A 13372-nucleotide genomic window follows, 5' to 3' on the forward strand; every position below is an offset into this window, starting at 1 on the left:
CTATATGAATAACTTGGTTTTATTTTTGGGTAATATAGATAACTCAAATATAATGAAAAAAACAACAAAGGATAGAAAAGTGATGTAAACCTATTAATTGAATGTTATATGATACACAACATTCAATTTGAAAGGATACAAACATAAGATCAATGAATATGAACATGAACTTAGGGAATGAGACAGAGCGTCCACAACGAATTGAAGCATCTAATTGCTTGTTAGCAATACTTGTAGAATGATCTCAAACCGATATTAATCAAAAGATCGTATGTCATTACATGCATTAGAATAAAGAAAAAGAATGAACTCATTAAATAGTCCTAGAAAAAATACCTACTTTAAGACGTGTAATGACAAATATCCCGGATTTGAAATTAATTTTTTCCAATTTTGCATTTTATGTCGTTTTGGTCATTGCTCATACCTTATGTGATATATGAATAGTGATTGTTCATACCCAAATAGGTTAACATACTTCATACCATAGTACAAAATATCAGGATAAGGCAAATATCGATTCCTGATTTATGTATATGTATCGTGGATATATCCCCTTCTTAATAGATATTTGACATTGTTTCATATGCAAATATCGTGGATATATCTAAAATATTGACAAGTATCTATTATATTATGGAAATTTCTTGATATATCATGATATATAATTTATATTTATTTGAAATATAATGGTAAATATTAAATAAAATTATTACATACACAAAATATCGCCAAATATCCTTAAATATCGTAATATATCTCAAAATATCAAAATATCGCTGATTTTTCTAGTTGTAAATATCTATAAGCATATCGCGATATTTACTTACCTTTGCTGAAATCTCAATATATATCGCGATATTTTGTACTATGCTTCATACACTATGTTGATGTATATTCATTCCCCAAATATGTACGAACAATGATTGTTCATACTCCAATATGTGTTCTTACTGATTATACTTTATGTTAAGATATGAACTTATGAACAATGATTATTCATACTCCAATATGTGTTCTTACTGAGTATACATTATGTTAAGATATGAACTTATACATTATGAATAGTGATTGCTTATAACTCATGTTAAGGTATGAACAGTGATTGTTTATACTCATATTGAGGTATGAATGAGTATGAACAATGATTGTTCATACCCTAAATAGCTATGAACAATGAGTATTCATATAAACAATAATTGTTCATAGCTCAGGTTGAGGTATGAACCCCCCCAAATAGGTATGAACAATCATTATAGATATGAATAATCATTGTTCATACTCATTGCTCATGTTGATGTATAGCTCATTGTTCGTACTCATAGCTCATTGTTTGTGAGTGATTATAAAAAAAATCATATCCTCTAGAGTTGTTTTGAAACGAACTTGTGGCCTACGGCTAATTTATTGTATTTAGAATATATTGCCTTGGCTTGGCCTGATTTGACTAAAGTAATTTCAATGTGTATCTGATAAATAAAAAAAATCATTGTGTAATAAAGTTAACTGCTGTTTGGTAATACTCAAGGTCTGCAGGTTTTGTTTGTTTGTTTTAAAAAAAAAAAAAAATAAAATAATGCTACATCGACCCACTTATTTGACCTACTATTTGAACCTACTGATGTGTCAAAAGTCCTAATCATTGATTTACATAGAGATATGTATGTGTGTGTATTGTAATGCAAACCAACTTCATACAAATAGTGAGTTCAATAGTAGATCTAAAAAGTAGGTCCATGTAGCAGTACTCAAATTTAAGTCCACAAAAAAGGCCAAAAAAAAAAAAAAAAAATCCGAAGAGAAAAAGCCCGCGAATCCATATATTGAAAACGTTGACGAGTTAAACGAACTCAATGTAAACAGACGCTAGCTGAAAAGAAACTGCTGAGGTTATTTTGGTGGTTTTTTGGAACTCCCAACCCCCACGTTCAAGGTTCAAACCCCCCACGTTTCTAGTCGTTTCTTCATTTGTTTCGCGACTTAACATTTCCAAGGTATACACGTATCCATTTCCCGTTGCTTAGAAGTTTTTAGCTTTTCATCCATTTCCCGTTGCTTAGAAGTTTTTAGCTTTTCATGTTGCAACGCTTTTTGTTCCTACAGTCCAGAAATGTTTGATTTGCTACAAAATCACTTTATGGATACATAATTTTATTTTTAATCGGTGATGTCCTCTTTACTGGTAAGCTATCCTATATACATTTCTGGACTGTAGGCCAAATTGCTTGTTCAAGAAGGGTTAATGGACTTGTGATTTCTTTTTATTTCCCATTTCGTTTGTTGTATTACCAAGTTCAAGTATGTTAACATTTTAATTTTTTTCTCATATTCTAAGCCATGCATCTCTCTCTTAATGAGTCCATTCTCACTTCAAAGAATAGCAACCATGGAGATGAGTGTCATAGTGACCTGCATACATCTAAAGTAAAAACTTAACTCGGCTATTAACGGCTTCACTTTGGTGTATTTGGAATCAGTATAATATTATGTGAGGGATATATAATATAGTTCTCGACTTGCAATTGCGGGACAAAAATTCGAGCAAGAACGTGATTGAGAATCATAGAGTTTCTATGGAGTCACAAGGGCCTCTTTCTCATCTTCCTCTTGTTCATCTTCATTCTCCTCGGTTGAGTGTAACAGATCCGTAGATGAATATGTTGAGAGGGGATCAATGGGAAGTATAAGGTGTCCGTTGATCCTCCGAATGGCCTCACTAAACTTCAAGAGGCACCTCGGTATTTTCATGATACAAGAGAACCGCCAAGATCATCACCGTATGAAGTTCCGAGATGAAACTTCCTTTTCAATTACCAAAGGACACCCTCGGCTCTCTTATGATGGACGTGAAATACCTCGCTCTTCTTTTTGATTCCCGAGACACCTTCAAATCCAACACAAAACTCGAGAGCTGCCAAGGCTTTCTTTGGATAGCAGCAAAGTTCTATGAGAGGTTATGAATCGGACTCCAAATCAAACTCATTTTTGGGGATTTCCAAAACGGTGGTGGCAATTCGAATAGAACCTCAAATACACATCAAGGGTTGGAAAGTCACAAGCACAATCACAAAGTTGTGGCGAAAAATTGATGGGCTTGGAAGCTATCCCCAAATCCTTAGCAGCCAATGAAGGCTCAACGAGGCCGACTAGGACCTCTATCTACCCGTGGGTAATCATGATTCTTTGTCAAAGTCATCAAGAACAACAAGTGATTGCAAGAAAAATTCAATCTCCCCAGAAATTACCTTAAGGAGTCTGTTTCACCACGATTAAGAAATCCCGATCTTTGTCCACAAAACCATTGCCAAATTCATGGTTCCCTCGTCGAGGCGGATGGATAGTAGTCATCTTGTCCGAAACCTGTCTTTAGGAGTCGTGATAGCCCTCCTAGGGGAACTAGTGGCTCATCTTCCTCGTATAATAATCGAGATTGAGAAAAGGTTGAAGGAGCTTGAGTTCAAGCAATCGACAAAGATCTTAGAGCTCTTAAGCAGATCTTCGACGCAATGCATGCCAAAGGGCTGTTGGAAACCGAAAAGCAAGAAGATCAACGTTTTGTTTTACGACGAAACTATGACAATCTAAAGCAGAATATCCTTGATCGGAATGAAAGATCGGCACAACAAAGTCCGATAAGTAGATATCCCGTTTCTACCACCGCCAAGAGAAATAGTTCACCAAGGACATTCGAAGTCTCCAATTGTGATAATGAAACCAGCCGGACTTCGTTAAAAAGTCCGGCATCCTCGCTTCCTCTGTTATACCTATTGAAGGTATATCGGATCTTCAAAACTTCGAGAGGAAATATGATTGAAAACAAGAAGAGCTCGGTTAACAATCGAATGGCTAAGGACTTGCCTTATAAGCTAAATCCCGAGAGCCCCGCCAAGCTCCCTCTTAATTCCAATCGATAGGAAAGCGAAAGTACCAGGAACCTAAGATCAACAAACAGTCCAGCAAGGTCTTCACAGTTGCCAAGAGAAAACATGGTAAGCTTAGGAAGAAGCTCAAGATCTGTAAGCCCAAGACTACAACAGAAGAAACTCGATTTGGAGAAGCGATCTCGTCTTCCCACCCCTACCTTAGATTTAACCAAGCCTAGAAAGTTTGGCAGGAGTGAAGATTCGCAGGCAACTGCAAGGAAGGTCCTTAAGATTGCTGACGCGTCTCATGTAATAGCAGTTCCACCATTGAGGTTTAGAAATATTGGCCTATTTGATGTTCATGTATAGAAATTCGAAAGCAAAAATAGTGATTGTATTCTTGAATGTTGAGTTCAACAAGTAATTCAAGTATATTGATTCAGAAGAATATATCGTAATCTGATTTACGTCCCCAAGAGTTGCTTTTTTTCTTCCATGAGGACGACACAATTTCAGAATTTTCAGTTCATTTCGGTTACATTAAACAGGCCAAAATCTGCTATTTAACAATGCTAAAAGTAGGTGCTAAAGTGCTGATTTGGCACAAAACTTGATGAGCCTCATACCATTGCAACTAACATAGATAAACACAGTTACTAGAAAAGCTTTATACTGTCAGAGGAATACAACTAGACCAGATTGCCCTATTTTATTCAAACAAGTGTGGATAATCAAAAAATTTACGACAAACTACAATTTAATTCCATGATCGGAGATACCTCGCAAGGCTTACATAAATTGATCTTTAGCTTGCTTTGCCAATACACTGATAACCACACCCATACTACATCCACACAAATGTTCCAACTTTACTCTTTTTGATGGTTGGACATCCAAATGCATTTCTGGGGCATCTCTAATTTGTGCAGATTTTTTTGAACACAGAACCATTGGCAACATTGCGTTCTTACTGACTTTGGGCAATGCATCAAAACCATTCCTTTTGGATTTGATGATTTGAGATAGAAGTGATCCCCGCCAAGTACCTACACAAATTACTTCAATAAGCGAACTCAAAGCACTCCAACAAACAGGTCTAATTGCATGATAATATAATCTAAGAGGTAGTTAAAGTAAAATCCATAACCACAAATCTAATTAACATGAATCAAAACATAAAGAACTACCTAAAATTAATTTGATAACAGAACGTGCACCCATTTGTTCTGCTGCCTTCTTGCTTCTAGCGGGAGTACCGGTATATGTTTTACCATGAAAATCCAAAGTTGAGATGAACACTGGAATAAGACAATTTGACTAGGTAGTTGTATAAATAGGCATTTTCAAACCAATCTTCACAGCAAATTCATTAAGGATGGATTTGCAATAGGTCATATCCTGCAAGAGTGACAAAAACAAATAAAAATATATAACCTAAGAGGAAAAAGTAGAACAAAGTTTAACATAATAGTAAAATAACACACACAAACACACGCATACATGCAACACACCTCATCTATTATTGGACATCTTTTGTCTTTGACCTTCTTCAATATAGATTCCAGAGCAACTTTAGCAAAGATTCTACGCTCACTTCTTTCTTATGTAGAAATGTCTCAACTGACATATAATTTCCCCCATCAACAGAAACAGAAGATCTAAATTGTGGCACAGTTCCAAAGCATTCAGTAGTATAGGTTGGAAGTGGCAGTTTGGATTTCTGAGCATACTCTTGCAATCGGTTCTTATGCATCATGACTTCAATTAGACCACGGGTGTTCCTAATTAGACAAAAAATAAAATCCATGTCAACAACTTTTTGCACCGAAGTTAAAAAGTGCAAAAATAAAATTTTAAGTCCGAAGGGAAAAAGCAAAAAACCATTCCGCAGATTTAATCTCTGATACTCATTGTCAGACAAAAAACCATTCCGCAGATTTAATCTATGATACTCATTGTCAGATGTAATGTAATAGGTGAGTTTAAAACCTAATCAAATTATGTCTTTGCATTAATAGGCCATAATTATCCTCAATGATATTTGGTAACTACATAACTCATATATATGAACATGCAAACTATAAACTATAATAGTCAGAGTTTGTATATTAACTATAAACATGCAGACACATGAACCACCTCAAACACAACCAAACTTAACGAAAAAAATCACAAGCTAATCTATCTTATCAAAACAAATATATCTTTCTATGACAGTCAATCTCATTTAAATCGAAAACCTTGAATTGTAAATAGAATCAAATATTAGTTAAACGATGAAACCTTCAGAAGAAATCGAAGTGAATGCTAAGAGAGAAATAGTACCTATCAAAGAACTCGTGCCTGCGATTGAGGATGAGAATGAAGAGTGATTTCATTTTTTTTGTTTTGAGAAATCAGGAATACTCAAATGGACTCTAAGAGGTAAACAAGGTAACTGATGAGCTAAACCGAATCTAATCAGTTAGCATTAGATTCGGAGGTTGACAAGGGTTGACAAGGTAAACCGAATCTAAACAGGGTTGACAAGGTAATCAATCTTAAAAAAAAAAGAAACTACTGAGGTTATTTCGGAACTCCCAAACCACCCCAACAACAAGGTTCAAACCCCACGTCTCTAGTAGTTTTCTTAAATTGTTTCCTCTACAACGCTCATTACCCTTAGAGGTGACACTTTTATTACCATTGGTTCATTAAAGGATATCAGTGGACTTCACATTTCCGAGGTATAGACCCATTTCCCGTTGCTTAGAAGTTTTTAGTCTGTCATTTTATTTTTCTTTTTGTTCCTTGGTTTTGTTACTTAGTTTCATTATGTCTCCCGGTAGTAATTATTGTTTTGTTCGGATAATACCCGCATACCTTCTTCCCGAGAAGTAATAGAAGTTTGATTGTTTTCTAAATTTTGCTATGTTAGTTCTCATATATTCAGATACTACACCGTCTCGCTTTGAAGTCAAAATGAACGATTAAAGAATGTTAAGGGGTCAATTGTTATGCTTTCGACTAGAGTTATCAATATGTCGTTGAAGCCTCAAATATTAATGCTTATTTATTTAGTTTTGATTTTCAGATACCAATGGAAAAACTACATAAGGAGGTGGTTGGCATGAAGCTAGATTTAAGTGCAATGAAATCGTATCTTGATGAGAGTTTTAAAGGTTTAGAGTCCCATGCCAACCAAATTGAGGATAGAGTTAAGTTGGAAATATCAGCAAAGAAATGGGAGAATGATCCTGAGATGAGACGTTTCGAAGCAACTTTAGTGGAACTAGAGAATACTCCTGCGCCAATTATTAGATATAAAGATGCTTTACCTATCACTCCTAAGCTGATGAAGGAGACAATGAAAGCAAAACGAAAGGTAAAATTATGTTATGCTAAGGATTTTATGATTAAGTAGAAACTATATTAATGAAAAGAAAAATAGTTGCATAGTGAGATGTTGTTGTACCCTTGAAACGGTGTGTGCTAGAGATTCTTTAGACAATACCCCCATTGTAACAACGAAAAAGGTGCATTCACATAATACTCATTTTACTTGTTACAAGTACGAAGATAATCATTTGTTATTGTTTTAGGTTGAGTTTGGTAAGGATATTGGTGATTGCTCCTTCTATCGCTATCTGGATTACTTCCCAGACATTCTACAACCTTTAATTTTGGATATTGAAGATCCAAAGGGTGACGGCAACTGTGGATTTAGGGCCTTGGCCATGGCATTGGGGTATGACGAGGAGGGCTGGGTCCAAGTACGAGTTAATCTGATTTCAGAGTTGCGCGCAAGTAAGGAAGAGTACATACGGATGTTTGGTCATGAAAACGTGACTCGTTGTGAGGGAAGTCTATTACACTTTAAGGGTGATGCTCCTGAAGAGAAATGGATGTTGCTACCTGAACATGGGTATCTTGCAGCGTCAAAGTATAGCGTTGCGATTGTATATTTCTCAATGGCAGGTTGTCACACTTTTCTGCCGTTAAAGTCAGCATTCAATGAGAATGACTATAAAGTCATTGGTATTGGGCGTGTTCCAAACCACTTTTAAAGTTGAATTTGGAAGCAAATTGTCCAATGCCAAAGATCGCGACGTTTTGGGAAAAACATCATCGTGAAATCGCAAATGAGTGGAAATCATATTTCATGTCTCGCTTTGATGCATTTCCACTTGTCTCTTGCAGAGATGATCATTTGGGCGACCATGTGATTCTGAGTGATTCAGACTGACTTGGTAGGAGGCTCCTACATTGTGCGATATTTAAAATTTTCTTTTTTCATTCTACTTTTTTTGATCTAACTTTATGACTTCTTTACACTTATTTTGAACTAATATGGTTTTGTGTAAACCTGCAGGAAGACATTTCATATATTATTTAGAAGCCATCTCGTAGAAAGGATGGTTAGTCATCCCAAATGACGTGACAAACATTCTCTTATTGATATTTTCAGTTAGTATTAAGAAAATGTTTTTCGTTATTGAGTAGAAGTGTATGCTTTTTGTTTTCTGGATTAGACTATTGACAAACATTCTCTTGTTGATGTTGTCAGTTAGTGCAACAACATTGAATTTTCTATCTGGTTGTTATTGATATGTACTTCAGTTAAAATTTTATTATTTCTTATGCCTAAGTTAATATCCTATCAAGTTCTAAATTGATGGTGGTCAAATAATGGTATTTGATACGAGGGAAGGATATGGTACGGACGTACGGTGCTAGTGCTCCAAGTTTGTCATAACTGTGTTTTACATTGGGTGTAGATAACTTTCTTTCTTTATTCATTTTTGTGTTTCCATTGCTACTCTGCGGCAAGTGTTTTCCTTCAACTCAATTTGGTCATTTAAATGATCTCTTGTTGCATATGCTGTTGATTTAGTCTGGTCTTTGTATATGGTTATGCTGATGTTACTTTGTAGTCTTGTACTGTAGTGATGTTACATTGGGCTCTGAGTCGTTTCAAAAAAATAACATCATTGATATTACTATCTTGCTCATCACGTTCCTATTAGTGATATGGTGACGACAAGTGTGGAATCTGCAATCGGCCGGGGCATACAAAGCCCACATACCCATTTACATCCGAAGTTGGGGGTAAGTGGTTACATTTACTATCGCATAAATTTTTCGATACAAGTAACCATATTGTTGAAGAGTTAATATTTGTAAATGTGTTGCACTAGGTATAAATTTTGTTTCTTAGTAAGGAAAATGTTATTTGTGTGAATTAGGTTCAAGTGTGGAATCTGCGATCAACCAGTCATACTAAGCGTTGGTGTGCATCGTTGAATCCTCAAGCACAAGGTTAGTTGCTTCTTTCCAATAATGCTTTGTTAGGGGATGTAGTTTATCACCGTTGCATCAAGGTTTCTTTTTTCTCTTTTATGAATCTCTCCCGGTCATTAACAAAACAAAAATGGTGTGCAACTATTTTACGTGAATAGCTATCGTGAGCACTTGGAGTGCTAGCCAAGAACTTGGTTATGGTGTTCCCATTGGTGAGACTTTCTACCCGCACACACTTTCTTAAAATGTTGCCAAGTGTGAAACTTCATTGTTTTCTCGAGAATACCGAGTAATAAATTTTATTTTGCTTTATTTTGTTTTATGCCCCAGTATTTCAATGTTAATGTCTCAACTCGATTGCTCATTATCACATGTCTTTCTCTTCCTATTCATGGAATCAAAATCAATATTCAAATTTGGCGTTTTATTTTTTTTAGTCTTGGGGCTGTATGGAACAAAGCAAAGGTTGAAGCGAGTTCCATTGTGGTCAGTTTTGGTCTTGGCACCGTTGGTCTTGCGGTAAGTCAAAACACCATTTCATATTACCTTCTAATACTACCACGGCTATAGTTAGTGTTATTTATTCTTTATTTCTTTGTTTGTTTTAATCCAATAGGTTGTAGAAGGTGCAAAAGCGGTGGTGCTTCAAAAATATCATTGGTGTTGACATTGACGAAAGAAGTCCGATATTGGTACATCACTACATCTATGACTCTATTTTATCACATTTATCAACGCTGAAATAATATTCATCTGGAGCTTGATCTGAATAAAAAATCCCGACTATGATCAGTGCTGCAATGAATTTGGCCACCCCTAGAATGCTCATATAACATAATTGAATACATGCTTTTCAATTTTCAGCTACCTCAACCTGAACATATTTCATTCACAAGACCAGAAACTAGGAGGGAATGCTGTGTATTGCCGTATTACCTTCCTTGTTCACAATCCACAAATATCTTACTTCTTGAATTGTTAAATATCTCCTAACCTCGTCCACTCGCTACTTTCAGGGTAATTTTAGACACATTATAGAAAGTGAACTGGAGCTGATAATTGAGTACAATGGTTTGAGTTGTTCAACATGGTCCGTTTTGGTAAAGGAGATCATTGCATACTTTTATGTTTTTGAAGGGATTGGCGCCTTTCCCTTAACAAAAACTTATTGCTCCTTTTTGGAAACAAATAAGTTTCCATAAGATGGTTATGGTGGATGACTAAAGCCCTAGGTTGAACCTTTTGTTTGTTTGTTTTGTTTTGTTTTTTTTTTTCAATCCGTAAAGTGAATAATTCCAAAGTAAAAAAAAATTATATGATTTAAAACGAATAGGATAGGTGGTTGTTACAACAAAAGTAGGTCGAGATTCGAAAAACCTCTGACGAAACAACAAAAGTAGGAAAATTGAATATCGAACCTACATCCATAAATGACTATAATGAATAGGATAGGTGTTTGTTATTAACGACTCTGTCTCAAAAAACAAGCCCGACTAAGTGGTTGCATTGTGTTGGGGTTGTTGAGTTATGTTGAGCTTTCAATTTTCATTGGTTTCATCGTTGGATTTGTACTAGGTGGTTTATACAAATACAACTTCCATATAGTTGAGTGTGTTGCTCATGTGTTAACTTCCATGTAATTGAGGGTGTTGCTCATGTGTTTGCACTTTTGGAATGAGTTTGATGAACTTCGTTTTTCACTTTTTGTTTTGGAACTTTTTTTTTTAAGTTAAAAATGTAGGTAAATAGATTATTCATGGGAGGGAATACAAACGAACTTGGATAATGTTTTCTCTATATTCAGATGTCCGCATTGTATGCTTTTATTGAGTCTTGATAAGAATTATGCGATAGGATCCGGTCTTAAGTAATGATACCAATTTGTTGCAACTATTTCCATGTGCAGGAGCCTTTTGTTACTGCCCCCAAGGACACTATCTTGGAGGCTCAAAGTCTTACTTGGTAATGCGACTTGTTAAAACATGCATGCCATTTTTACATGAGCAAATTTTATCTCGGTTTTTCATTATTTCCATTTATCTAACTCCCTTATTGTCTTTTGGTATCTTCTTATGTCGAAATCACCTGTTTTGATCCATTGCAAACGCGGCAAGGTATGTCCTATTATCATTGTTGGTAGTTATTCTTATTTTTAAAGAAGAATATGGTTTCCTTTTGATCTCATATAGAAACAAGTTCATAACCGACTATGTCTTTTTTACTTTCCTAGGATGAGCACAAGTGTTAATTCTTTGTAGGAGTGGCTTTTGGTAATTTCCTCGAGGAGCTAAAGCAAGCAAGGAAGGCTTTTGAATTAGATGAAGAGAAGTTAACTACTACAGCAGATTGAGATTGGAAATTTAGATTCGATTCCTACTCTTGGAGCTCTATTATGTGCTGACTCATATGTTGATACTTCTTATTTTCAGCATTGTAATTAAGAATATCTAGACAGATGTACAAGTGTAATTGTTGTCGTATTTTTACCCGGACTTGTTTTTTAACATTGAACAAGTTTCTCTCCAAATTGAGCCTCTGAAATTTTTTATGCTTGCTTTGGAACAAATTGTTGAATATAAGCACACCATCTATGATTCTGCTGAAAACTTCTCGCAGGAATTCTTTACCGATCCTTGAAAAGATATCTGGAGAAAAAGAATTGTGAACAGCTCATGCAGGAATTCTTATGAAGTTCGAGTAGCAAGATCTCTCTTTCAATTACAATGTTCAAGCCTACACTTCTTTGTTCAAGTACCATACTAAAATGAAACACTCCAACTTTAAGAGCTCCATTGTAGCATTACTCATTGGATTGTGCTCTGTCCAGGCACTTTTAAGATACATTTTTTCCTCATTATCACTCTTGCCTTTTCCACTTGATCCCATTTACCTTGTTCAAAGATAAATATTGGATAGTAATACCTAGTTGCGAAATTCCACATTTCGAGATGTATTAGTTTCTTGACTGCGCGTGTTAAATACAAGTTCTAGATGTCCATGTACTTTCAAGCAAAATGGGTGCACCCCATATAGCAGCATTTGGCATCATTGGCATTCCTTTAATTAACTCTAGAGCCTCCTTTTACACACCCAAGTCGACCAAGAAGATCAACCATGCATCCATAGTGCTTTAAAAGTCCGGGTTTGATTTTGTACTTCTGTCATAAAAATAACAATTCTAGGCCCTTTGGCACCATTCCCTTGTAGGCACAACACGCAAGAGCACCTACAAATGTTGCATCATTAGGATCCACACTCATCCTCTCAAACATTTCTAACCCAAGCTTGCCCCCGTCCCATTATAAGCCGGACACGAGATCATGGTATTCCATGATACCACACTTTTCTTAGGCATCTTGTCGAAAGTTCTCCAAGCCATCTCCAAATCACCACACCTATGATAAAAATCAAGAAGTGAGTTCGTCCAAAAATTGTCCGATTAATCCCGATTAACCCCGACTGATTACACCTACTCGCTTCTTTCATTGTTGGGATAAAGGTCTACTTCTTCACATTTACCACACATGTAAGCATTGATATATAATTTTGTGTACGTGCTAAAGCGTTACACATGTTAATACACGACTGTTGGTTCAAGTACACAATAAAATAACCTTAGCAAAAATATTCATTCAATATTGTTACACTTGCAATAAACTAGACAATGATATACTCTATTTTTCTTAATTTATCTGTCTAATTATCAAATAATTAATCAAGTCGTGGAAATAAATAAATAAATAAAATATATTATATTATATAAAAAAAAAAGATAGCCAAATAAATGATATACTACGCTCACGCCCCACTGCAATGCAGTATACTAGTTAGAAGTGGATTCAAATGGATTCGAACCATCAGCCTCTCAAATAATGAGCACTCTTACCCTTTTAAGCTTATGGATCTATTGACAAAGACAAACATTCACCATATGATAAGTAACAAGTTCAGATATCATAAGTCGTATCGATCTGATATACATACAAAGGGTACAAGAAAATCAATTTAAGGGTGATTTGATGAGGGAAAAGGTAGGAGATTCACTTTAAAAAGGTCCAAGATAGATATAAGTTATAACATTGCAGCAAGTGAAAATAGACTTCATCAAGGTATGCTTGTATGCGCTCACTGCTCAGGTAATTAGATTGTTCATGTATTCCAAGAGCTCTAGTTTATCCGAGCTTTATTTCAAGTAAGTAATGCAATTCAAAGTCCTCGAAGGAACAACA

General features: G+C 35.4%; 1 protein-coding gene across 1 annotated transcript; it reads left to right on the plus strand.

Moving 5' to 3' along the window:
• Positions 1-6273: 6273 nt before the first annotated feature.
• Positions 6274-8145, plus strand: LOC147481927 (uncharacterized). The gene is made up of 4 exons (XM_086580392.1): positions 6274-6589; positions 6924-7227; positions 7445-7820; positions 8043-8145. Exons 2-4 carry the CDS (start codon positions 6943-6945, stop codon positions 8066-8068), a joined length of 687 nt encoding a protein of 228 aa, XP_086436518.1. The 5' UTR covers positions 6274-6589; positions 6924-6942; the 3' UTR covers positions 8069-8145.
• Positions 8146-13372: the final 5227 nt, after the last annotated feature.

Source organism: Coptis chinensis, chromosome 8, assembly GCF_015680905.1.
Source record: "Coptis chinensis isolate HL-2020 chromosome 8, ASM1568090v1, whole genome shotgun sequence".
Classification (NCBI taxonomy): Eukaryota; Viridiplantae; Streptophyta; class Magnoliopsida; order Ranunculales; family Ranunculaceae; genus Coptis; species Coptis chinensis.

Bases quoted from the DNA above. Each gene is read 5' to 3' on its own strand.
- LOC147481927 (XM_086580392.1), top strand. From the start codon at position 6,943: ATGGAAAAACTACATAAGGAGGTGGTTGGCATGAAGCTAGATTTAAGT. The intron at 7,228-7,444 runs GTAAAATTATGT...TTATTGTTTTAG, and splicing joins CAATGAAAGCAAAACGAAAG to GTTGAGTTTGGTAAGGATAT. The intron at 7,821-8,042 runs GTTGTCACACTT...TGTCTCTTGCAG, and splicing joins TGTATATTTCTCAATGGCAG to AGATGATCATTTGGGCGACC.